At 47.2% G+C, this 26,847-nt stretch overlaps 1 protein-coding gene across 5 annotated transcripts in view; it reads right to left on the bottom strand.

Moving 5' to 3' along the window:
• Window positions 1–26,847, bottom strand: part of LOC106613081 (RNA-binding protein Musashi homolog 2) — a 348,890-nt gene that overhangs the window by 80,508 nt on the left and 241,535 nt on the right. For all 5 annotated transcript variants that reach the window (XM_045724689.2, XM_045724688.2, XM_045724693.2 and 2 more), the window contains exons 9-10: window positions 17,999–18,113; window positions 9,574–9,648 (exon numbers count right to left, since the gene is read on the bottom strand). In XM_045724689.2, coding sequence (XP_045580645.1) covers window positions 9,574–9,648; window positions 17,999–18,113 — 190 coding nt within the window. The remainder of the gene's footprint in view (window positions 1–9,573; window positions 9,649–17,998; window positions 18,114–26,847) is intronic.

Here is a 26,847-nt window from a genome sequence, read left to right as displayed (position 1 = left end):
CTTACATGGACAGGCAGGGAGAGCCAGAGGCAGAGAGCCAGGGCAGTTGCAGACATTGACTGGCCAAAATAATTGAGAAATAGCCCGTGGAGAGCCCAGGTCCCATGTTTGATCCAGAATGGAGTCAACCTGTAACATACTGCTCCACTGCCCTGCTGGTAATGAGACCCTGGCAGGTCCTACCACACATGGAGGGAGGGAGGGCTGTTTATGGCTGTGCCAGTCCCAGTGTGTTAGTCTCAGCAGTGGTATTAAGGCTGTTTCCATATACATTGACAGCCGTTATGTGTGTGTGTGTGTTTCAAAGCCAAAGCGCAGCGGTTCTCTGTTCCCAGCCTGTGACACGTTGAAGGCATTTTCCTCTGCACACCCACTGGGTTAATGAGCAGGCTTTTCAATTAGAGGTGATTTTCTCTGAGGAGCTGCTGGATGAGTTGGCCCAGCTGCCTGCTCTCTCTCTCTCTCTCTCTCTCTCTCTCTCTCTCTCTCTCTCTCTCTCTCTCTCTCTCTCTCTCCTCTCTCTCTCTCTCTCTCTCTCTCTCTCTCTCTCTCTCTCTCTCTCTCTCTCTCTCTCTCTCTCTCTCTCTCTCTCTCTCTCCTCTCTCCTCTCTCTCTCTCTCTCTCTCCTCTCTCTCTCTCTCTCTCTCTCCTCTCTCTCTCTCTCACTCACTCACTCACTCACTCACTCACTCACTCACTCACTCACTCACTCACCTACCTTACCTTACCTTACCTTACCTTACCTTACCTTACCTTACCTTACAGCCCCCCTCCCTTCCTCTCTCCCTGCTCCCTTCTGTCTCCCTTTCTATCTCTGTCCCCCTCTCTCAGTGGTGGACTGGGACAAGAAATAAGTTAACACTTCCAAGCAGGAATGCATGATTCAAGATATTTTGCAGCCCCACCTGTTTTGCATGTTATTTTAGCATTAATATGTGTCACATATCAGTTTGCAAAAAATGTAGTAAAGCCACATTGAGTAAGGCAGCTCCAAAATGCAGGTGTTTCAGCCTAGCTCAGTGCTTTCTGTGGTGGTGGGGCAGCCAGGGGAAAATCAGCAGCGTAGGGGTTGGTAATGTTCTCGAGTTGCACCATGATTAGCTCAGTGTTCTGTCACTTGTGGGGACAGTACTGTATCTCACAAATTCAAGCCCCTTGGGGGCTGCCATAGAGTTACATTAGAAGTGCCCATCCAAGAAGGCTCAAGGTCATTGGCCACAGATAAAATGACGTCAAATCACGTTATATCTACAGTAGCTTTGATTGGACTGATCATGACCAAATCATACTTTCAAAATCTTAGCTAGCAGTCATCATCATGAATCAAGTCGACAATATACTAGCAAATCCTTTTTAATCCTTGTCATATGAAGAGAAATTATAGATAAAACGTATCGGTGCTCATTGGCCATTGGACATAAACATTACACAACAAGTTGGAAATCGCAAAGTCAACAATGAGTGGTTTGGAAGGAATCAGTGACAGTGGCAAACTGAAAGTATTGCAAAACAATCACTAGCCGGCTATTCAGTGGAGTGGCTGTGTAGTCCCAAATCTGTGATTAAGTGTTTCTTTACCAAGTTTAAAATAATAAACGTTCAACATTGGCCATACTGTCAATGAAGGATGATTTGTGCTGCTCTCAAAACAACTGTTAACTCGGAACTGAGAAAACTTGACTTCAAGACAACTGGGAATTCTGGAAAAACCTAGCTCCGACTGGGAAATACGTTTTGAACGGCCCATGTTCTGAACTGTGTCGCTGTACATTTCAAAAGTGCTAAACAAATAGTTACATTGACTACAAACGTCCTAGCTCTCTCATTAATGTCTTAATCAAAATTACTGATTGCCTCTTCTCCGCTTGTTGTCCCCTTATTCCATAGTTTGTACATCTCAATTGTCAGGAGAAACCACATTTGTTTAAGCAAGTCAGCCACATCAGCTATGTTTTTTTAAACGGCAGTAAATGAGGCTGAATGATCAGTTTCGCTGCCAGACAAGGCTCCTCTGATAGCCAGGTGTAGCAGTGGTAAAGTGTTGGGACTGCTATTGGGACAGCTTTATGTAGGCCCTAACAGTTTGTGGCAGTGGAAAGATGTTGGGACAGCTTTATGTAGGCCCTAACAGTTTGTGGCAGTGGTAAGATGTTGGGACAGCTGTTGGGACAGCTTTTTGTAGGTCCTAACAGTTTGTGGCAGTGGTAAGATGTTGGGACAGCTTTATGTAGGCCCTAACAGTTTGTGGCAGTGGTAAGATGTTGGGACTGCTGTTGGGACAGCTTTATGAAGGCCCTAACAGTTTGTGGCAGTGGTAAGATGTTGGGACAGCTTTATGTAGGTCCTAACAGTTTGTGGCAGTGGAAAGATGTTGGGACAGCTTTATGTAGGTCCTAACTGTTTGTGGCAGTGGTAAGATGTTGGGACAGCTTTATGAAGGCCCTAACAGTTTGTGGCAGTGGTAAGATGTTGGGACAGCTTTATGAAGGCACTAACAGTTTGTGGCAGTGGTAAGATGTTGGGACAGCTTTATGAAGACACTAACAATTTGTGGCAGTGGTATGATGTTGGGACACCTTTATGTAGGTCCTAACAGTTTGTATCAGTGGAAAGATCTTGGGGCAGCTTTATGTAGGTCCTAACAGTTTGTGGCAGTGGAAAGATGTTGGGACAGCTTTATGTAGGTCCTAACAGTTTGTGGCAGTGGTAAGATGTTGGGACAGCTTTATGTAGGTCCTAACAGTTTGTGGCAGTGGTAAGATGTTGGGACAGCCTTATGAAGGTCCTAACAGTTTGTGGCAGTGGAAAGATGTTGGGACAGCTTTATGAAGGTCCTAACAGTTTGTGGCAGTGGTAAGATGTTGGGACTGCTGTTGGGACAGCTTTATGAAGGCCCTAACAGTTTGTGGCAGTGGTAAGATGTTGGGACAGCTTTATGTAGGTCCTAACAGTTTGTGGTAGTGGTAAGATGTTGGGACTGCTGTTGGGACAGCTTTATGAAGGCCCTAACAGTTTGTGGCAGTGGTAAGATGTTGGGACAGCTTTATGTAGGTCCTAACAGTTTGTGGCAGTGGTATGATGTTGGGACAGCTTTATGAAGGCCCTAACAGTTTGTGGCAGTGGTAAGATGTTGGGACAGCTTTATGTAGGTCCTAACAGTTTGTGGCAGTGGTATGATGTTGGGACAGCTTTATGAAGGCCCTAACAGTTTGTGGCAGTGGTAAGATGTTGGGACAGCTTTTTTTCAACAGACGGATGCCACTGCGTCGAAAACCTCCAGCTAATACGCCAAAGTGTAAAACTCGCAAACAGTCACAATAATATGTACAAGCAAATAAACATACCTCGTGAAATAAAACACGGAATAAACGCACACCAGAAATAGCGCATCAAACATGACACGATACACGAAACAATCTCACACAAAGACATGAGGGGGAACAGAGGAATAAATACATGTAGTGTGATTGGGGAATGAAAACCAGGTGTGTAGGGAACAAGACAAAACAAATGGATAAATGAAAAATGGAGCGGCGATGGCTAGAAAGCCGGTGACGTCGACCACCGAACACCGCCCGAACAAGGAGAGGAGCCGACTTCAGCGGAAGTCGTGACAGTCATCTCTACCTGACACTTTTGCTAACAGGTATTGTGTCAATTTAAAATTTGCACAAGACAGTTCACAGAATTGTCCATTTAAAGAAATGTTGACAATTTATGCTAACATTAGAGAGTTAATCCAGAGAGTCTTATCTTTGCCTTGATTCGGCAGTCTCGTCCAGATCATCATTGAATTTGTAGCTCTTTATGTTAGCCACATTAGCAGCTAATTAGCATTTAATTTTTGGGGAGTAAATACAGGAAAATATATTGATAAAAGACCCCTTGTCCAAGATAGACTTACATGGTTCTGAAAAAGTCACGCTAGGGTAATCATTCATGAAACACAGCCCTTATTTTACATATTTCTGAAATCCTCTATGGGAAAATGAATGGTGGAAAAACGATTGGAACCATTTCCCTGTTTGACCGCTAGGTTTTATGGGTATTATGACTCATACTGTTTTACTCCTTGAAGCCTATGCCCTCACAATTGTCAGTGAGTATTTCCGCACCATATCTCAGAGCCATATCAAATAACTTGGTTGTAAAATAGGTGCTATTGAGCTGAATACTGAGAGTTGAGAAATAAAAATATAACGACAGAAAGTTGAGACCCTCCTCTCTTCAACAGGGACAAAGGGACGAAGCTTCCAAAGCTGTGTTTTTCCAGCTATTTCATTTTGAAATGTTATACGATCAGAACACATTTTTCTCTCGAATGCATGGGGGGAGAGGAGAGTGGCTCGCTCATCATAGCAGCAGGCCCCAGCGAGGCCACAGGCCCAGCGGCAGGCAGACACTTTCATCACAGGAATCATGAGGATGACGCACTTCACTGTTTGACCAAATCAAGATTTTAGCCTCTGAAAAAGTTTTGAGTGAGGTGACAATGAAGAATGTGCTCTTTCTACTTTAATACGCTCCTTTCTGTTGTTTACCATCCATGATCCTGGCTGTCTAACTGATGACAGAGTCAGAGCAAGTCTCTTTGTTGATGCTGCATTTGTTGACCTTGAATGTGAGTTTGCGTGACCTCGGCTCAGCCTATCAGAAAACCGGGCCGTAGCCCATTAATAAGCCAAAGGCTATTTATAGATTAGTATAACAAAAAAATTGCACAAAAATCTTTCCAAAACAATCTTAACAGGCCGATGGGCAGCCGGCCATGTCGCCTTATTGGAACACAAAGAAAGTACAAATAAAGTAAAATAAAAGAACAACAAAAAAGATCTGGCAGTTATAGTGCACGTCATACCTTCATCATATTAGTTACATTGACATCTTTCAATTAGACCTTTTCCAAGTACGAACCCCATTTTTCCCAGTCACCTTTTTTATTGTTTCATTTTTATATAAAAAAATATATTCTGTGACAATTTCAACCAGCCCACCAACCAAAAAATGGTCCAACCCATCTGACATTTGCCAGAATTGCCAGATTGCAAATCTGCCCCGCTCGCTCACTTTCTCCCTTCCTCTCTCTCAGCTTCCCTTTTTCTTCTTTCTCCCATCCCTTCATCTCCCTTCATCTCTCTTTCCCTCTCTGTCCATCCTAGTGATTTGTGGCAGACAGACAGACTGGTAGTTATTAAACAGAGCTCTGCAGGTATTCCACTCTCCTGGTGGCCAGGCTGGAGAGCACAGAGAAATAGAGGGGCAACAAATGTGTTTTATTTGTCTTGTTTGCATGGTTTCTATGTCCCTTAGCCCCAGCGGGTAGCTGTCCAAATTCAGGCTGTGGGGCCCCGGGCGTGTGTGTATGTGTGCATGTGTGGGCGTTGCATGTGTGTGTGTTTGAGAGTGAGGGGGGTTAAACCTCTTGACGGTCCCCCTTTTCGTTTGCATAACTGATTAGGCTCTAATCAAAAGTGAAGCATCAATTCCCTTCCCCCTTAAAGGAGAGCCAGGTAAATGGAGGAGAGGAGCGAGGGATGAGGCAGCTTTATTACACAGCCATGGCACAGGAAGTGCTCTAAGAGGCTGTGACCTTGGAATTCACCGTCAGCGCCGCCGCATCCTTCAGCTCTCATCAGCAGCAGAGACGTCAGATGCCAGAAATGGGGGGTGACAATAACAACGAGACGCTAGGCTGCTGTGAAAGCGAGAGGAGAGAGAGTCTCTACAGACAGAGACGTCGTGATATTCACCAGGCCCATTTCAACCAGTAAAAAAGTGAAATAGAAATGTTATTGCCACATCATGGAATAGCACTAAAATGGCTGTTTTCTTAGAACTGTGACAGTCAAAGACGGAATGTAGCGGAGGGAAAAAAAGGACAAATAAAATACAAAAAGGCACGCAGCACAAATTGTAAACACTGTTGTCTCAACATCCTTATTGTTGCTTTAGCAATGTGCACACACATTTACAATAGCCATAACGCAGGAAACATTCTATGAAAGAACCAGATGTTCTATCCCAATATGAGATACACGTCTCCATTACAGTGTGAGATAAAAATAGGCCATGGTAAAATGACATCACTCGCGCACACACACACACCTCCATTTGACCTCCTCTGAAGCGCTGTCCCCTCTGAGGATTGCGGGCAGTGCTTCTCCTCTCCTTTCAACAGTCCATTTTTAACCTCCCAAGCAAAGTGAGCTTTATGCTAAACCCCCCGACGCTACAAGGAGGGAAAAAAGGCTTTTCACCTTACATGTCCAACACCCAAGGTCGTTTGGCACTACAGTATCTGAAAATCACAGGGAGAAGAAAAGGGCCACATTGTGCCTGGTGCTGAGGCAAGATCATTTTACAGAGCGCGCCAGGGGATTAAAGGAAGGCAGTAAAGTTAACCTCGGAGCAATCAGACCTCCTCTCTACCTTTAACTAGTGCCAACATGGAAGCAGGGCTGGGGCTGGCAAACGTAACACAGTGCCTGTTTACTAGCCAAACCAAGGCCTGGACTGACGGTAGATAGCACTAGATCTGCTGGGGTCCCTCCACACAGGAAACAGCTAGAGGCTTTGTTCTTGCTTTTTGTCTTTTCATTTGATTTTTAATCTGTGTGAGGAGGTGGAGGAGGAACACGGAGGGGAGGAGGAAGAGGAGGAGGAGGGAGGGGGAGGAAGAGGAGGAAGAATTGTCTATGTCATCACCATGGAAGGCATGTGTATGGCCTGTATGGATTAGAGAAAGCTAACTTGGCATTTCATCCTCTCATTCATGTAATGAAGACTCAAATTCAAGGCATGCAGTATGACATACGTACAGGTTCCGATGTGTACACAGTAGAGAATCGCCTGGAGGAACGATGTTTTAATGCTGGTGTCATACATACGGTTTGAGTATTTGTATGAATATTTTGTGTGGGGTTGAGGAAACGAACTCACTATACTTTAAAATGACTATAACCAAAGGGAAAATGTGCAGTAATGATAATGGACCTACATTCATACAGTTTGACTGTCCAGCTGCTAAGAATCACTGAAATGAAACACAGTCAAAGATCACTGAACATTCCCAAAAAGATAGATTTATTTTTGCAAATTTTGACGCAGACTAAATATAAGTGCAGCTCTCCGGACCTGGTCTAAATATAAGACATTTTCAGTGCAGCTCTCCGGACCTGGTCTAAATATAAGACATTTTCAGTGCAGCTCTCCGGACCTGGTCTAAATATAAGACATTTTCAGTGCAGCTCTCCGGACCTGGTCTAAATATAAGACATTTTCAGTGCAGCCCTCCGGACCTGTTCAAAATATAAGACATTTTCAGTGCAGCTATCCGGACCTGGTCTAAATATAAGACATTTTCAGTGCAGCTCTCCGGACCTGGTCTAAATATAAGACATTTTCAGTGCAGCCCTCCGGACCTGGTCTAAATATAAGACATTTTCAGTGCAGCCCTCCGGACCTGGTCTAAATATAAGACATTTTCAGTGCAGCTGTCCGGACCTGGTCTAAATATAAGACATTTTCAGTGCAGCTCTCCGGACCTGGTCTAAATATAAGACATTTTCAGTGCAGCTCTCCGGACCTGTTCAAAATATAAGACATTTTCAGTGCAGCTCTCCGGACCTGGTCTAAATATAAGACATTTTCAGTGCAGCCCTCCGGACCTGGTCTAAATATAAGACATTTTCAGTGCAGCCCTCCGGACCTGGTCTAAATATAAGACATTTTCAGTGCAGCTCTCCGGACCTGGTTGAAGACCGAATGCATCCCCCAGGGAAAAATGAGTTTGACACCTTTGTTTGAATCCCTTTCCCCTGGTATAGTAACAGCGCTGGATGATTTCTCCAGCACCTCACCAATTTACACCCATTCATTATTCATTCCCTTTATTCATCTGTTTCGGTAATATTCCTTCTGAATTTGGACGTTTGTTTGCGACTCCATATGACACGTATTCACACTGCCGCTGGGGAGTACACCGAGATGCTCTGACTATAGAGACAACAACCTGCTGAAATACTGTACTGATGTTCTCCACTCCACACTCAGAAGACGTTTGACACTGCTCACAGATGCAGTGGGTTCTTGTATCTTTTTATGAGCATGGGACTAAGCCCCCAAGAACAACAGCCACAGACTGCAAACAAAATGTAACATTTCAGACAATTGAAGTTAAATCAACAAAAAAAAGCAAATCCCCTACATTGTCATCATTACTAGAGTACACTGGTGTTTCATATCTAAATAAACATTACCTGACTCCTATTTGAAAGACACTGTAGGTTCCAAATATTCAATTGACCATCCACAAGAAAAACAACTATTCACTGAAGCACTGCTAGGTCCCCTCCTGTATATGTGTATATGAATGCCCCTCTTGTATATGTGTATATGAATGCCCCTCCTGTATATGAATGCCCCTCCTGTATATGTATATATGAATGCACCTCCTGTATATGTATATATGAATGCCCCTCCTGTATATGTGTATATGAATGCCCCTCCTGTATATGTGTATATGAATGCCCCTCTTGTATATGTGTATATGAATGCCCCTCTTGTATATGTGTATATGAATGCCCCTCCTGTATATGAATGCCCCTCCTGTATATGTATATATGAATGCACCTCCTGTATATGTATATATGAATGCCCCTCCTGTATATGTGTATATGAATGCCCCTCCTGTATATGTGTATATGAATGCCCCTCCTGTATATGTGTATATGAATGCCCCTCCTGTATATGTGTATATGAATGCCCCTCCTGTATATGTGTATATGAATGCCCCTCCTGTATGTGTGTATATGAATGCCCCTCCTGTATATGTATATATGAATGCCCCTCCTGTATATGTGTATATGAATGCCCCTCCTGTATATGTGTATATGAATGCCCCTCCTGTATATGTGTATATGAATGCCCCTCCTGTATATGTGTATATGAATGCCCCTCCTGTATATGTGTATATGAATGCCCCTCCTGTATATGTGTATATGAATTCCCTGCGGGCTGGATAATCGTGGAGAATCTCGTCATGGCAGTCCCTAGCATAGTGACAGACACTCTCTCCCTCTGGCAACATTCCAAGCTGGGTATACTGATGCCAGGCGGCAGAGAGGACACAGGTCACTCATAACATGTTGAAATAAGGCGTGAAATCAAGCTCTGACATTTCCCATTGTAGAGGTCTTTAGAGGAGAGTGAATGGTGACATAATTGCATAATGTTACCTTATCAAATCACATTTGGCGGATTGGATTTTTCCACAGTATAATAACTGGCAGAGTGATGATGCGGTGAGTGAGAGTGGGTGCCAGGAAGGAATTCATCCCTTACTGAAGCCATTTGGGTTACAGAGAGTGACATGGCATTACAATATAACATAATCATCTTCAGGAACCCAGCTGAGATCAGACAGAGAACAGTGTGTGTGTGTGTGTGTGTGTGTGTGTGTGTGAGGAGGGAGGCAGGGAGTGGGATGTGTGTTTGTGAGCCAACAGGGGGTCCATTACCTCACCCCAGCAGGCAGGCAGAGAAGCACACAGTGCCTAACAAGATGGAACTTACCAGGGAATTGGTAGCTGTAACTCGGGGCAAAACCAGTGTATCCACGGCCATACGTTGCTACAATGTTTGGGTAACCTAGGAGAAGAGAGGACAATCAGGAGTTGTGTTAAACCATCTTGGCCTCCCATCACTTTATATACACACACACACACACACACACACACACACACACACACACACACACACACACACACACACACACACACACACACACACACACACACACACACACACACACACACACACACACACACACACACACACACACACACACACACACACACACACACAGCCCTGCTGCGGGTGCTAGATAGCATAGTCATGAGGCTCAGTTTGAGCTAATGAGCATCAGAAGTGTCCCAGTCTCAGCATGTCATGCTCTCCAGCCTCCTCCTCCCCAGCCTGTCATGATCTCCAGCCTCCTCCTCCCCAGCCTCCTCCTCCCCAGCCTGTCATGATCTCCAGCCTACTCCTCCCCAGCATGTCATGATCTCCAGCCTCCTCCTCCCCAGCCTGTCATGATCTCCAGCCTCCTCCTCCCCAGCCTGTCATGATCTCCAGCCTCCTCCTCCCCAGCCTGTCATGATCTCCAGCCTCCTCCTCCCCAGCCTGTCATGATCTCCAGCCTCCTCCTCCTCCCCAGCATGTCATGATCTCCAGCCTCCTCCTCCCCAGCCTGTCATGATCTCCAGCCTCCTCCTCCTCCCCAGCCTGTCATGATCTCCAGCCTCCTCCTCCTCCCCAGCATGTCATGATCTCCAGCCTCCTCCTCCCCAGCCTGTAATGATCTCCAGCCTCCTCCTCCCCAGCCTGTCATGATCTCCAGCCTCCTCCTCCCCAGCATGACATGATCTCCAGCCTCCTCCTCCCCAGCCTGTCATGATCTCCAGCCTCCTCCTCCCCAGCCTGTCATGATCTCCAGCCTCCTCCTCCCCAGCCTGTCATGATCTCCAGCCTCCTCCTCCTCCCCAGCCTGTCATGATCTCCAGCCTCCTCCTCCTCCCCAGCATGTCATGATCTCCAGCCTCCTCCTCCCCAGCCTGTCATGATCTCCAGCCTCCTCCTCCCCAGCCTGTAATGATCTCCAGCCTCCTCTTCCCCAGCCTGTCATGATCTCCAGCCTCCTCCTCCCCAGCATGACATGATCTCCAGCCTCCTCCTCCCCAGCCTGTCATGATCTCCAGCCTCCTCCTCCCCAGCCTGTCATGATCTCCAGCCTCCTCCTCCCCAGCCTGTCATGATCTCCAGCCTCCTCCTCCCCAGCATGTCATGATCTCCAGCCTCCTCCTCCCCAGCCTGTCATGATCTCCAGCCTCCTCCTCCCCAGCCTGTCATGATCTCCAGCCTCCTCCTCCCCAGCCTGTCATGATCTCCAGCCTCCTCCTCCCCAGCATGACATGATCTCCAGCCTCCTCCTCCCCAGCCTGTCATGCTCTCCAGCCTCCTCCTCCCCAGCATGACATGATCTCCAGCCTCCTCCTCCCCAGCCTGTCATGATCTCCAGCCTCCTCCTCCCCAGCCTGTCATGATCTCCAGCCTCCTCCTCCCCAGCCTGTCATGATCTCCACCCTCCTCCTCCCCAGCCTGTCATGATCTCCAGCCTCCTCCTCCCCAGCCTGTCATGATCTCCAGCCTCCTCCTCCCCAGCCTGTCATGATCTCCAGCCTCCTCCTCCCCAGCCTGTCATGATCTCCAGCCTCCTCCTCCCCAGCCTGTCATGATCTCCAGCCTCCTCCTCCCCAGCCTCCTCCTCCCCAGCCTGTCATGATCTCCAGCCTCCTCCTCCCCAGCCTGTCATGATCTCCAGCCTCCTCCTCCCCAGCCTGTCATGATCTCCAGCCTCCTCCTCCCCAGCCTCCTCCTCCCCAGCCTGTCATGATCTCCAGCCTCCTCCTCCCCAGCATGTCATGATCTCCAGCCTCCTCCTCCCCAGCCTGTCATGATCTCCAGCCTCCTCCTCCCCAGCCTGTCATGATCTCCATCCTCCTCCTCCCCAGCCTGTCATGATCTCCAGCCTCCTCCTCCCCAGCCTGTCATGATCTCCAGCCTCCTCCTCCCCAGCCTGTCATGATCTCCAGCCTCCTCCTCCCCAGCCTGTCATGATCTCCAGCCTCCTCCTCCCCAGCCTGTCATGATCTCCAGCCTCCTCCTCCCCAGCCTGTCATGATCTCCAGCCTCCTCCTCCCCAGCCTGTCATGCTCTCCAGCCTCCTCCTCCCCAGCCTGTCATGATCTCCAGCCTCCTCCTCCCCAGCATGACATGATCTCTAGCCTCCTCCTCCCCAGCCTGTCATGATCTCCAGCCTCCTCCTCCCCAGCATGTCATGATCTCCAGCCTCCTGCTCCCCAGCATGTCATGATCTCCAGCCTCCTCCTCCCCAGCATGTCATGCTCGCCAGCCTCCTCCTCCCCAGCCTGTCATGATCTCCAGCCTCCTCCTCCCCAGCATGTCATGATCTCCAGCCTCCTCCTCCCCAGCATGTCATGATCTCCAGCCTCCTCCTCCCCAGCCTGTCATGATCTCCAGCCTCCTCCTCCCCAGCATGTCATGATCTCCAGCCTCCTCCTCCCCAGCCTGTCATGATCTCCACCCTCCTCCTCCCCAGCCTGTCATGCTCTCCAGCCTCCTCCTCCCTAGCATGTCATGATCTCCAGCCTCTTCCTCCCCAGCCTGTCATGATCTCCAGCCTCCTCCTCCCCAGCCTGTCATGCTCTCCAGCCTCCTCCTCCCCAGCCTGTCATGATCTCCAGCCTCCTCCCCAGCATGTCATGATCTCCAGCCTCCTCCTCCCCAGCATGTCATGATCTCCAGCCTCCTCCTCCCCAGCCTGTCATGATCTTCAGCCTCCTCCTCCCCAGCATGACATGATCTCCAGCCTCCTCCTCCCCAGCATGACATGATCTCCAGCCTCCTCCTCCCCAGCATGACATGATCTCCAGCCTCCTCCTCCCCAGCCTGTCATGATCTCCAGCCTACTCCTCCCCAGCCTGTCATGATCTCCAGCCTCCTCCTCCCCAGCATGACGTGATCTCCAGCCTCCTCCTCCCCAGCATGTCATGATCTCCAGCCTCCTCCTCCCCAGCATGTCATGATCTCCAGCCTCCTCCTCCCCAGCCTGCCAGAGTCCTCGTCCTCCCCAGAGGCTCCCAGACGACCCCTCGTCGGCTCCCAGGGTTACATGGCAACAGGATGTCTGGATCTGTCCAGGTTTTTTGTCACCTCTACACTGTCATTGATGGATAACCTTTCTACTAGAGCCCCGGCTAATCGATCATGAACCACACGGCGCTGCAAGACAATGAGTGGATGAGATTTGTGCAAGGACATTATGGATTAGAGAGACTTTCTGAGGTGTGAGGCTACCTTGGTGCGCTGGGTGGGCTGTAATACCCGCTGAGATACCACAGACGGAACAGGCAAGAGGAAATATGATGGCGTGATTGTAAAAAGTCACTCCAAAAGTGGCAAAAAAGAAACTGCTATTTGGGAATATACTTGGAACATGTTAAGTTGTGCCATCTTTGCTGAGGCAGAAATTTTTAATGATGATAGTTCAGAAGTGCTCCTTTAGCTCCCCAAGTCTCCTATTTCATAGCTTCCGATAGAGCCGTGACTGTTTCAAGGACGTGTGTGTGTGTGTGTGTGTGTGTGTGTGTGTGTGTGTGTGTGTGTGTGTGTGTGTGTGTGTGTGTGTGTGTGTGTGTGTGTGTGTGTGTGTGTGTGTGTGTGTGTGTGTTAAAAAAACACCACATTAGCAGTGTTTGCCATGTTGGATCCGTTGGAGCACATCCTGGTCACAGTGGAAGATAAGAGGGAAATAAAGTGGGATGGGACCCAACACACATGCTGCTCTTGTATGGTTGCCAGATTGGAGACAGGAGCTGTCACAGTCCAACTGGGTCTCATTGGACACTTGAAGGCAGATGAGCTGTTGTTTAAATCCTGCTACAGTGCCCTATCGCTGCTCACAAACAACAACAGCAGTTAACTTGCACATTTTGTGTGTGTGTGTGTGCATGTGTTTGTGAGAGAGTGAGAAACAGAGAGAGAGAGAGAAACAGAGAGAGAAACAGAGAGAACAGAGTGTGAGAAACAGAGAGAGAGAGAGAAAGAGAGAACAGAGAGAGAGAAACAGAGAGAACATAGAGAGAGAAACAGAGAGAGAGAAACAGAGAGAGAGAGAGAAACAGAGAGAACAGAGAGAGAGAAACAGAGAGAGAGAGAAACAGAGAGAACATAGAGAGAGAAACAGAGAGAACATAGAGAGAGAAACAGAGAGAGAGAAACAGAGAGAGAGAGAGAAACAGAGAGAACAGAGAGAGAGAAACAGAGAGAGAGAGAAACAGAGAGAACAGAGAGAGAGAGAAACAGAGAGAACATAGAGAGAGAAACAGAGAACATAGAGAGAGAGAAACAGAGAACAGAGAGAGAGAAACAGAGAGAACAGAGAGAGAGAAACAGAGAGAACAGAGAGAGAGAAACAGAGAGAACAGAGAGAGAGAAACAGAGAGAGAGAGAGAAAAAAGAGAGAGAAACAGAGAGAGAGAGAAGGAAGTAAATGCAATATAGTGGTTCGTACTGGGTTCTGACACACTAGACTCGATAACATTTATAATGAAAACACAGGTCATACAGCTTAAGCTGAGTGACCTCATTTCCTCCATCCAGACCTGGTTTCCTTCTCACTGGCCTAGAGAGATACTGGACTCTATGAAATGAGCACTTACTGATCACACTGAGCTTCTGACAACATGTATATATATACACATCTGTCTATACATTACACTGATATCGGTTCTACCTCGAACTGTGTGGACCAGGTTTGGTAGCCATACACTGAATGTGAGCTATTCATTTATTTGTGTGGATATTTAAAGATGTCTATGAAGCTTTTTTGACTAGCAATTGCAACTTAATTCTTACAAATGATGTGTTGTTTAACTGTGATCTGAGCTAAATGAGCAGTTCTTTTAGCTGCGGAATGATGTTAACAGACCGTGGCCTCTAAACTAGCATCAGTACTACGTCAGTACTACATCAGTACTACATCAGTACTACGTCAGTACTACATCAGTACTACGTCAGTACTACATCAGTACTACGTCAGTACCCATGCACTGTTTATTTCTCCTCTTAAAGAGGAGTAAATGCCAGAGGCTAAATATACATGACATGGGCTTTTCCTCTGACATGTAAAGAGATTGCAGAGAAAGAGAATGTGTGTGTTTGGTGGGGCTCTATTGACAGTGTGAGATTAACACAGAGGCAAGCCAGCACCTCGGGGTTGGAGTGTGTGTGTGTGTGTGTGTCTGTGTTGCCGGTAGCCATGCCTCGTCAACAAAACAAACAACAGCCCAGCTAGGGCTGCGGCGGTCATGACATTTTGTCAGCCGTTAACTGTCGTGCAGCCTCAAGGTCTGTGCTCAACTCAGCCTATCAGTGCTTGCTGTTGTCTGCAAGAACACACACATTTGCAGGCACTCATTAACACACAGATTTGCAGGCACTCATGCACACTCTCAGTCATATTCCATTGTTTCTAGAGACATACAGATGTACACATTAACACATACACTAATTCTCTCCTCCTCGGCTCTGCTGTCTGCAAACGTTAAGCTACTATGAATTATACAGCCACATGAATACACTAGAACACAGCTACACAGGCCTGCATAATGAAACACACACACAGAGACTCCACCCTTTAAATGAACACATATTTACTCCTCAGGCATCACATCCTTGTTGTGCATATTGGAAAGCAACAATGATGAACTGAGAGACATAGGAGCCTGTCTCACAGACATTTTTCCAGGTGGAAAAAAACAATGTCTTTGCACAACAATAGAGTTGGGCTGATATGAGAGGAGTGTGTGTGTGTGTGTCTGTGTGTGTGTGTGTGTGTGTGTGTGTGTGTGTGTGTGTGTGTGTGTGTGTGTCGGCACTTTGCCCTGCCTAGCAGGTGAGAGGATCACAGTGTGCTTCTGCTTTCCTCCAGGAGGCGGAGCTAGGCTAGACAAAGACATCCAGACAAGAGGCGATGGAGACAGGGGGATCGAGGGGAGAGGGGCTGTCGAGACAAGGCATGGCATAGGCAGTGGCCAACTAGACCGTGCATCGACACATGCACGCACGCACACACACACACACACACACACACCACACACACACACACACACACACACACACACACACACACACACACACACACACACACACACACACACACACACACACACACACACACACACACACACACACACACACACACACACACACAGGAGATAGGAAGTGATTGGTCTGACATATTTTCTGGCTCCTCTCCTCCGTCTGTCCCGTCTTCCTCTCACCATATCTCTCGGTGTATACCTCAGTAAATAAAGGCTGTATCTGGCCCCACTAGCTGCCGCAAAGCCTCAGGGCCCATGTATTAATATGCATACTAATGCCCTTTTTTATGGCCCAACAGTTCAGAATCACTTTAAAATCAATTATGCATCTGGTAAAGCCGCACTCTGCACAGGGCTTTAAATGTGTATTAATTTTAGCAAACATACATGCAGGCCCTAACACAATAAAGATAAATAGCTCGATTAGGTGTGGTAAACAAAGCGAACAGGGTGGGGGTTGTGGGGGGGTTGTTAATGAGATTTTGGCAAGTAAGGAATTAGGGTTCCTTAAATAATGAGCCTTGTTGATTTTTGTATGCAAATTAGCGAACGGAATGTTTCGCTGTCCTGCTTTTCCAATTTCATTTAGATAAGGAGTTTCAGTTCATACTCCCTCTCTCTCCTTCACTGCTTCTCACACCTCTCCTTCTCCTCTCCTCTTCTATGCACTCTTTCCATTTGCTTCACATTTTGTCAGGTTGATCGGCGATAAATCTGAATATGTTCACCAGAGTCTTGTGGAGTCTCTTCATATTACACTAAAACAGGGCTTTCCAACCGTGTTCCTGGAGATCCAACCCCAGTTCTAACTAACCTGATTCAACTTATCATCCAGCTAATTATTAGAATCAGGTGCGCTAAATTAGGGTTGGAGCGAACCCCTACATGAGGGTAGCTCTCCAGGAACAGGGTTGGAGAGCCCTGCTCTAAAACGTGTCTGTTGACAGGGCATTGACAAAATCACTGCCAACTGAAGAGAAACTTGACACAACTCTACCAAACCAACCAGGCTGAGTTAGAGTTTGGTGCCTCCAGCAGACTTCAGGAACTACAGCTGGAGGTTTGTGGTGGAGAAGTTGGAGAATGAATGATGTTGATGAACTATAGTAGGAGACAAGCCCTCCTCTCCTCTCATTCCCCCAACAGATGAAACCCTGTGATATCCATACCCTATTATTCAGCAATCTTGAGGTCTGGCAGATGAAATCATACATTTATAATTTAACATTACTTCAATTTTCCTCTTCATTTACTTCTGTAATGCATAGCCCTGCTTGGATGAATTTGGGGGCTGGGAGAACGGGGGTTGGGAGGGGTGGGTGGGGGGTTCGAGGCAGTGGATGTGGTAACGGGACTGTCTGAATATCAATAGAATATTTCATACAAGCCCCTATGAGGATGCTTCATCAAGCCAAATTACGGGCAGGGCGACCTATCCTGCAGCTTCCATTAGCCGTCATTCGGATTCAGCACCCAGCATCAAACTATTTATTTGCTTCAGTTACTTTGAGCAGACGATCAATCTAACAGTAATTATCTCTTGTCACTAACGCTGGGCTGAAGCTCTGAGGAGAGATGGCGAAGGGAGGAGGGAGCTGGAAGGGGGGGGGGGGGGGGGGTACAGCGGGGTGGGGGAGCCTTCTCAGGATCCTTGTTTCCTGTCTTTTCCTTGTCAAATCTACATGAAAATGTGGGAACACGCTAAGTGAACGGCTGTGAGGGAGGGGGTCTTTGTGTAGTTGTGAGGAGGGAGGAAGGTGATGGTGGAGTCTCCAGCAGACACCACCAGTCTCTGGCAGCATTTCCTGGAATGAGCTCTAGTCTAGCTGATGTTTGTAAATGGCAGAAAACTTGTAGGAGTCATTTGACTTGCCTTGTTATTGAGTTTTGGGGAGTGTGTCCTGTTAGTTACATTCCTATAGATAGTAAGTGGCTGAGAGTCTCCGTGTCAGGCAGAAATCACTAGCACTATCCGAGCCAGAATCAGGATTGGTAACAGAGTTGGTGTTAGTATCAGACAGTGTGAGAGAACATGTCAGCGGTGGAAGCAGACACAGCTAGTCAGTGTCAGGCAGAGTGTCCTTCCTGTCCTGCCACAGCACTAGAAACAATGGTAATGTCAAAGTCTTGGTAAGGGTCACTTGGGACATGTTGGTGGGCTACTTTTGCTAATTGTCATATTGTGTTTTGTCAATATTATCATAAGACCCCATTCATTCTGAAAATATGTCTTGCACCAATCCAAGTGTACTCACTCAGCATGCCCATCCCCAGCATGAAGGCATCCATGGTGTAGGGCAGGCCCCTGGCCCTGCCTCGCGTACCTGGCGGGAACATCACCTCCTTGGGCTGGGCCTTCTTGCATTCTACCTGTGGACAGGACACAACGAGACGTACATCAGTGACAAGTTCTCTCACAGTACACAGGATGAACATAGACAATACAAATATAGACATTGAATACATTCAAGGTGTATGGCAAGTATCAGAGGTTTCAGGGCAGATTCAGGGCAGACAACGAGTCACACATCAGTCATACGTGAAAAGACGTCTTACTGTACTTGAGATGAACATACAGTACATACTGTAGGCACTGAAATACATGAAAGGAATATGGAAGTGTTGACCCCGTGTCACACAGGGCTTTCAGAGTACTGCCATCATGTGGAACACCTAGAAGACCATCAAACCTAACATCTTTCATTTTGGGCTAAATGAAGAACAGAGGAGGGATCCTTGCATTTCCTTCCCATCTCCTCACAGCTGAAATGAGCCCACATGTTTGCTTGTTGTTTTATGTCTCTCTATTTGCTGAAGCGAGCAGGGCTGCTGCATCTCCAGGTAAAGTTTGCAGAATGCTCTCTCTCTCTCCACACGACTGCTTCCACCCCAGGGCACTATTAACCCCCCCAACACAGACACACCTCCATCGCCTGTGCTGCCATTTACATTTGCTCCCCCCATCTATATATACACACACACACACACACACACACACACACACACACACACACACACACACACACACACACACACACACACACACACACACAGCTGTGCTGACTGACATTCCATCCTCCTAACACAATGCTTATTGCTCGTATACCAGGGCTATCAAAAGCATCCTAAAACACACCAAGGCCATTCTGTTATTAAGGTACATTAATTTGTTTCAATGGCTATGCCAGTGTCATCATTATCCTTCAATCAATACACTGAAAACACAAACAATGGTAGAGCAGACAGAGGCTATGCTAGAGGCCATGCTAAACTTCATCCTAGCCTCTAATTAAACACAATGGTCCTAAAACAGAGTAGCTGTCTATAATTATATCACCATCAGGCGGGTGACGAGGTGCGGGCGTAGTGGGCAAGGGGAGCAGTGGTGGGTCTCTGCCCGCTGCTGGCTAATGGCCGTGGAGAGCTGGTCGTGATCGGGGTGGGTGTCATCAGCGCCAGCGGAGCGGTGGGGCCAAGGCCCGTTAGTTAAGAGGCCTGATGGGCGCTTCCCTGTTATTACTTAACTAATTACATGGATGGCTCAGGTTTCAACCAGTGCTGATGAGGTCCTTCAGCTCTTAATGAAAATATGAAGGGGGGCTAATGGTGTGGGGGAGTGAGGGGGTGGAGGGATGGCCGGCGTTCTTATCAGGGCAGTGGAGAAAGATGAGGGAGGAGAGAGGATAGAGTTTGACAGTGTGTGATTCTCTGATCTGTGGTTTTCTAAGTTTACATCTTCCATCTGTCTGTAAACGTTAGACAAATGTCCAGTAGTCATCATGAAATAAAGGAATCAAAAGGCAGAGATGACACAGAAGCAGGCCGGATGATTTGTCGTAACTAGATACATTTCCAGCACAATATAAAACATTCTTCCTGTGTTGTGATCAAAATGTTTAAAGAGTGAATTTTCTTTTTTATGAGTAACTAATTCCAACATGTTATTTATACAAGCATCCATTTGCCTAATCTATTCATAATGACATTATTGTGAGCAGAGCATCTCAGAACACATGCACAGACCTCTGTCAGAGTGGTTTGATTGACAGGTCCACCCAGGACCAGAGGGCAGGGAGCTGTGAAGGGCAGGGAGCTGTGAAGGGCAGGGAGCTGTGGGGGGCAGATGCCACCTGCCAGTCTCCTTCTGTGGGGAGGGGGGGGGGGGGGGGGGGGGGGGGGGGTAATTAGAGAACACCCTCCTCCACTCCTCTCCCTCCTCCCTGCCTCTCCTCCTCCCTCCTCTCCTCCCCTCCCTCATCATGAACTTTAACGCATGAAAATTGGGACGCGTTTTTAATGCTAACCAGCTCTTTTAACACCAACAACCTCCCTATTGTGACAATGTGACTGCAGTTACAAACAACCCCTACTAAAGAACAATTCTTCTACAAGGAAAACAATTACAGAAGAGCAATCCTTTTTCTGTTGGTAAGTGCCACTTGCCCACGTAGATTCCCATATGTTGACAATATTCCAGCTCATATTAGTCAGGATCAAAGCCTCCTTCATATTAAACTATGTAAAAGTATACATTTCTAAAAGTGACAGAGCTGGGACATCAGCACATTCTCTCTTTTAGAACGATCCAGTTCAGAAAGAACACTGTCACTTTCCCTGACTGCCATAACACCTGGAACCAACCTTCTTTAGAGCCACATTTTGTTTCCTCCAGCACAATTAAGAGCAGGCACTCCCTCTGACAGGCCTGATAACAGACAGACAGACGGACGGACAGACAGGTGTGAGGGAGACAGACAGACAGACAGACAGACAGACAGACAGACAGACAGACAGACAGACAGACAGACAGACAGACAGACAGGTGTGAGGGAGACAGACAGCCAGACAGACAGGTGTGAGGGAGACAGGCAGCCAGACAGACAGGTGTGAGGGAGACAGACAGCCAGCCAGCCAGCCAGCCAGCCAGACAGACAGACAGACAGACAGACAGGTGTGAGGGAGACAGACAGCCAGCCAGCCAGCCAGCCAGCCAGCCAGCCAGCCAGACAGACAGACAGACAGACAGACAGACAGACAGACAGACAGACAGGTGTGAGGGAGACAGACAGACAGACAGACAGACAGACAGACAGACAGACAGACAGACAGACAGACAGACAGACAGGTGTGAGGGAGACAGACAGACAGACAGACAGACAGACAGACAGACAGACAGACAGACAGACAGACAGACAGACAGACAGACAGACAGACAGGTGTGAGGGAGTCAGACAGACAGACAGACAGACAGACAGACAGACGTGAGGGAGACAGACAGACAGACAGACAGACAGACAGACAGACAGACAGACAGACAGACAGGTGTGAGGGAGACAGACAGACAGACAGACAGACAGACAGACAGACAGACAGACAGACAGACAGACAGACAGGTGTGAGGGAGACAGACAGACAGACAGACAGACAGACAGACAGACAGACAGACAGACAGACAGACAGACAGACAGACAGACAGACAGACAGACGTGAGGGAGACAGACAGACGTGAGGGAGACAGACAGACAGACAGACAGACAGACAGACAGACAGACAGACAGACAGACAGACAGACAGACAGACAGACAGACAGACAGACAGACAAGAGGGAGACAAAAGGAGAGGAGAGAGAAGTTGCCTCATTCACAGACCTGATTAGTTCTCACATCTCTTCCTCCCCAGAACTGCAGTGCTGCAGAGTGAAGTGCCTGGCTGGCAGAGTGACTCATCCCTCAATACAACAGTACAGTCACTCCAGGCAAGAGAACGAAAGGCACTTAAACCCAAAACCAGAACATCAACATAACAGAGGCAAACATGACAACAGTGGTCACATCAGATGGCCTGTTTTGACTATTATTATCTGAGCAGGGCTATAAAAAGACATGTAAAGTAAACCACTCAATTTGTGTACATACTACATGTAAGCAGTGAAATGTCTGTTTTACCACAGAGATCTCAGGCCTTTCTCTTTGTCTGTATCCCGATACCTAACAGCACAGCACTGCCATTACGTCTACTCACATCCCCCAACCATCACCCCCACCATTGGAAAAGGTCACAGACAAGCTGTTCTATCGTATTTGTGGAGAGAGAGAGAGAGAGAGAGTAAGAGAGAGAGTGAGAGAGCGTAAGAGAGAGTGAGAGAGAGTAAGAGAGAGAATGAGAGAGAGAGAGAGAGAGTAAGAGCGAGAGTGAGAGAGAGTGAGAGAGAGAGTGAGAGAGAGTAAGAGAGAGAGAGAGTAAGAGAGAGAATGAGAGAGAGAGAGAGAGAGTAAGAGCGAGAGAGAGAGTAAGAGAGAGAGTGAGAGAGAATGAGAGAGAGAGAGAGAGAGTAAGAGCGAGAGAGAGAGTAAGAGAGAGAGTGAGAGAGAGTGAGAGAGAGAGTGAGAGAGAGAGAGTGAGAGAGAGTAAGAGAGAGAGAGAGTAAGAGAGAGAGTGAGAGAGCGTAAGAGAGAGTGAGAGAGAGTAAGAGAGAGAATGAGAGAGAGAGAGAGAGAGTAAGAGCGAGAGTGAGAGAGAGTGAGAGAGAGAGTGAGAGAGAGTAAGAGAGAGAGAGAGTAAGAGAGAGAATGAGAGAGAGAGAGAGAGAGTAAGAGCGAGAGAGAGAGTAAGAGAGAGAGTGAGAGAGAATGAGAGAGAGAGAGAGAGAGTAAGAGCGAGAGAGAGAGTAAGAGAGAGAGTGAGAGAGAGTGAGAGAGAGAGTGAGAGAGAGTAAGAGAGAGAGAGAGTAAGAGAGAGAGTGAGAGAGCGTAAGAGAGAGTGAGAGAGAGTAAGAGAGAGAATGAGAGAGAGAGAGAGAGAGTAAGAGCGAGAGTGAGAGAGAGTGAGAGAGAGAGTGAGAGAGAGTAAGAGAGAGAGAGAGTAAGAGAGAGAATGAGAGAGAGAGAGAGAGAGTAAGAGCGAGAGAGAGAGTAAGAGAGAGAGTGAGAGAGAATGAGAGAGAGAGAGAGAGAGTAAGAGCGAGAGAGAGAGTAAGAGAGAGAGTGAGAGAGAGTGAGAGAGAGAGAGTGAGAGAGAGAGAGTGAGAGAGAGTAAGAGAGAGAGAGAGTAAGAGAGAGAAAGTAAGAGAGAGAGAGAGTAAGAGAGAGAGTGAGAGAGAGTAAGAGAGAGAATGAGAGAGAGAGAGAGTAAGAGCAAGAGAGAGAGTAAGAGAGTGAGAGAGAGTAAGAGAGAGAATGAGAGAGTAAGAGAGAGAGTGAGAGAGAGTGAGAGAGAGAGTGAGAGAGAGCAAGAGCGAGAGAGAAGGAAAGAGAAATGTGCTCTGATGCCTGACAGCAGAACCCTGAACTTAACACTGAGTCATAATTCATGGCAAGTTGAATTAGATTACATGGGAGGCATGGGGAGCCCCTGCACATTATTAATACACTTAAAGCTATTTTGCCTGACACACAAATCTATATCTGCAGTGGAAAAAAACAGAGGCTATTTATGCTTCCAAAACAGAACATCTATTTTCTATTTTCACTGTGGCGTTTGCGAGAAGAAAGCGCTTTAGAGCAAATAAAAATGTGTGTGTGTGCGTACCTGCATTGCATGTGTGTGTGTGTTGTTGGGCTCTTCTTCAGGCAGTGTGTGTGTGTGTGTCTTGGCTATAGATTACAGAGGGGTCTGGCAGGGTGAAGCGAGCAGAGGGAGCCATCTACCCTGCATCTCCCCTCCACTTTACTGCTTTCTTTTCTTTATGCGTTACATCAACTACAGTTAGGAGGTCATAAAACCCTGTTAGCTTTACCATGCCATTTTCACTGGTGTTCTGCCCTTTTGTCAGTTATGTACAGGAAATTCTACTTCATGTACCGCTTGCTCTCTTCAACCCCCCCCCCCCCCCCCCCCCCCCCCACCACACTTTCATTCCCCCTTTCTAAGAACTGGATTTCCACTTCTCTCCATTGTGACATGTCTGGTCTGAAAGAGCACTTTGGAAATGGCATTGGCTGAATTACTGTAATCTTTTCAAATATCACAATTCGGGGGGGGGGGGGAAGAGCGAGAGAGAGAGAGAGAGGAAAAATCCTCTGCTTTATCATTAACAGCAGACTCGTACATTTCCTCAGCGAAAACAATGTATTGAGCAAATGTCAACTAGGCTTTTTACCAAATTACCGTACAACAGACCACGTATTCACCCTGCACACCTTAATTGACAAATAAACAAACCAAAACAAACGCAAAGTCTTCTGATGCTTTGTTGATTTCCAAATAGCTTTCAACTCAATTTGGCATGAGGGTCAGCTATACAAATTGATGGAAAGTGGTGTTGGGGGAAAAAAATACGACATTATAAAATCCATGTACACAAACAACAAGTGCGCGGTTAAAATTGGCAAAAAAACACACATTTCTTTCCGCAGGGCCAGGGGGTGAGACAGGGATGCGGCTAAAGCTCCACCCTCTTCAACATGTATATCAACGAATTGGTGAGGGCACTAGAACTGTCGGCCTCACCACACTAGAATCTGTAAAATATCTACTGTTGCTGATGATCTCGTGCTTCTGTCCTCAACCAAGGATGCCATCAGCAGCACCCTGATCTCAATAAGACAAAAAACATACATTTTCCAGGACCACGAATACAAATTCCATCTAGACACCGTTTCCCTAGAGCACACAACAAACTATACATACCACGGCCTAAACATCAGCGCCACATGTAACTTCCACAAAGCTGTGAACGATCTGAGAGACAAGGCAAGAAGGGCCTTCTATGCCATCAAAAGGAACATAAAATCGACGTACCAAGTAGGATCTGGCCAAAAATACTTGAATCAGTTATAGAACCCATTGCCCTTCATGGTTGTGAGGTCTGGAGTCCGCTCACTAACCAAGAATTCACAAAATGGGACAAACACCAAATTGAGACACTGCAAAAATATCCTCCGTGTACAACGTAAAACACCAAATAATGCATGCAGAGCCGAATTAGGCCGATACCAGGTAATTATCAAAATCCAGAAAAGAGCCGTTAAATTCTACAACCACCTAAAAGGAAGCAATTCCAAAACCTTCCATAACAAAGCCATCACCTACAGAGAAATAAACCTGGAGAAGAGACCCCTAAGCATGCTGGTCCTGGGGATCTGTTCACAAACAGACCCCACAGAGCCCCAGGACAGCAACACAACTAGACCTAACCAAATCATGAGAAAACAAAAAGATAATTACTTGACACTTTGGAAAGAATTTACCAGAAAACAGAGCAAACTAGAATGCTACAGTATTTGGCCCTAAACAGAGAGTACACAGTGGCAGAATACCTGACCACTGTGACTGACCCAAACATAAGGAAATCTTTGACTATGTACAGACTGTGAGCATAGCCTTGGTATTGAGAAAGGCCACCGAAGGCAGACATGACTATCATGAGAAGACAGGCTATGTGCACACTGCCCACAAAATGAGGTGGAAACTGAGCTGCACTTCCTAACCTCCTGCCAAATGTATAACCATATTATCCCTCAGATTACACAGACTCACAAATAATTTGAAAACAAATCCAATTTTGATAAACTCCCATATCGACTGGGAAAAATATCACAGTGTGCCATCACAGCAGCAAGATGTGTGACCTGTTGCCACAGGAAAAGGGCAAGCAGTGAAGAACAAACACCATTGTAAATACAACCTAGATTTACCTGTATTTATTTTCCCTTTTGTACTTTGACTATTTGCACATCATAACGACACTGTATATATACATAATATGACATTTGAAATGTCTTTATTCTTTTGGAACTTTTGTAAGTGTAATGTTTACAATAAATGTTTTATTGTTTATTATCTATTTCACTTGCTTTGGCAATGTAAACATATGTTTCCCATGCCAATAAAGCCATTGAATTGAGAGAGAGAGAGAGAGAGAGAGACAGACATGGGGGAGAGAGAAAGAGAGAGACAGAGAGAGAGAGAGAGAGAGAGACAGACATGGGGGAGAGAGAAAGAGAGAGACACAGAGAGAGAGAGAGAGACATGGGGGAGAGAGAAAGAGAGAGACACAGAGAGAGAGAGAGAGAGAGAGAGAGAGAGAGAGAGAGAGAGAGAGAGAGAGAGAACGAGACAGACAGGGGGAGAGACAGACAGGGGGAGAGAGAGAAAGAGAGAGACACAGAGAGAGAGACAGACAGGGGGAGAGAGAGAGAGAGACGGGGGAGAGAGAGCGACGGGGGAGAGAGAGAGACGGGGAGAGAGAGAGACAGGGGAGAGAGAGAGCGACACAGAGAGAGAGACACGGAGAGAGAGAGAGAGAGACACGGAGAGAGAGAGAGACACGGAGAGAGAGAGAGAGAGAGACACACGGAGAGAGAGAGAGAGACACACGGAGAGAGAGAGAGAGAGAGAGAGAGAGAGAGAGAGAGAAAGAGAGACAGACAGGGGGAGAGAGAGAAAGAGAGAAAGAGAGAGACACAGAGAGAGAGAGAGAGAGGGGGGGGGAGAGAGAGATGGGGAGAGAAGGAGAGAGAGATGGGGAGAGAGAGAGACACGGAGAGAGAGACACGGAGAGAGAGAGAGAGAGAGAGAGAGAGAGAGAGAGAGAGAGAGAGAGACACGGAGAGAGAGAGAGACATGGAGAGAGAGAGACATGGAGAGAGAGACAGAGACACAGAGAGAGAGAGAGAGAGAGACACACAGAGAGAGAGACAGAGAGAGAGACACGGAGAGAGAGACACACGGAGAGAGAGAGAGAGAGAGAGACACGGAGAGAGAGAGAGCGACACGGAGAGAGAGAGAGAGAGAGAGAGAGAGAGAGAGAGAGAGAGAGAGAGAGAAAGAGAGACAGACAGGTGGAGAGAGAGAAAGAGAGAGACACGGAGAGAGACACGGAGAGAGAGACAGAGAGAGAGAGAGAGAGAGAGAGAGAGACAGACAGGGGGAGAGAGAGAAAGAGACAGAGAGAGAGACAGACAGGGGGAGAGAGAGAAAGAGAGAGACACAGAGAGAGAGAGACAGACAGGGGGAGAGAGAGAAAGAGAAAGACACGGAGAGAGAGAGAAAGAGAGAGACACAGAGAGAGAGAGAGAGACAGACAGGGGGAGAGAGAAAGTGAGAGACAGAGAGAGAGAGACAGACAGGGGGAGAGAGAGAAAGAGAGAGACACAGAGAGAGA

This window comes from Salmo salar, chromosome 09, assembly GCF_965601325.2.
Source record: "Salmo salar chromosome 09, fSalSal1, whole genome shotgun sequence".
NCBI classification, from domain to species: Eukaryota; Metazoa; Chordata; class Actinopteri; order Salmoniformes; family Salmonidae; genus Salmo; species Salmo salar.
This window is presented reverse-complemented; position numbering and strand designations above follow the sequence as displayed.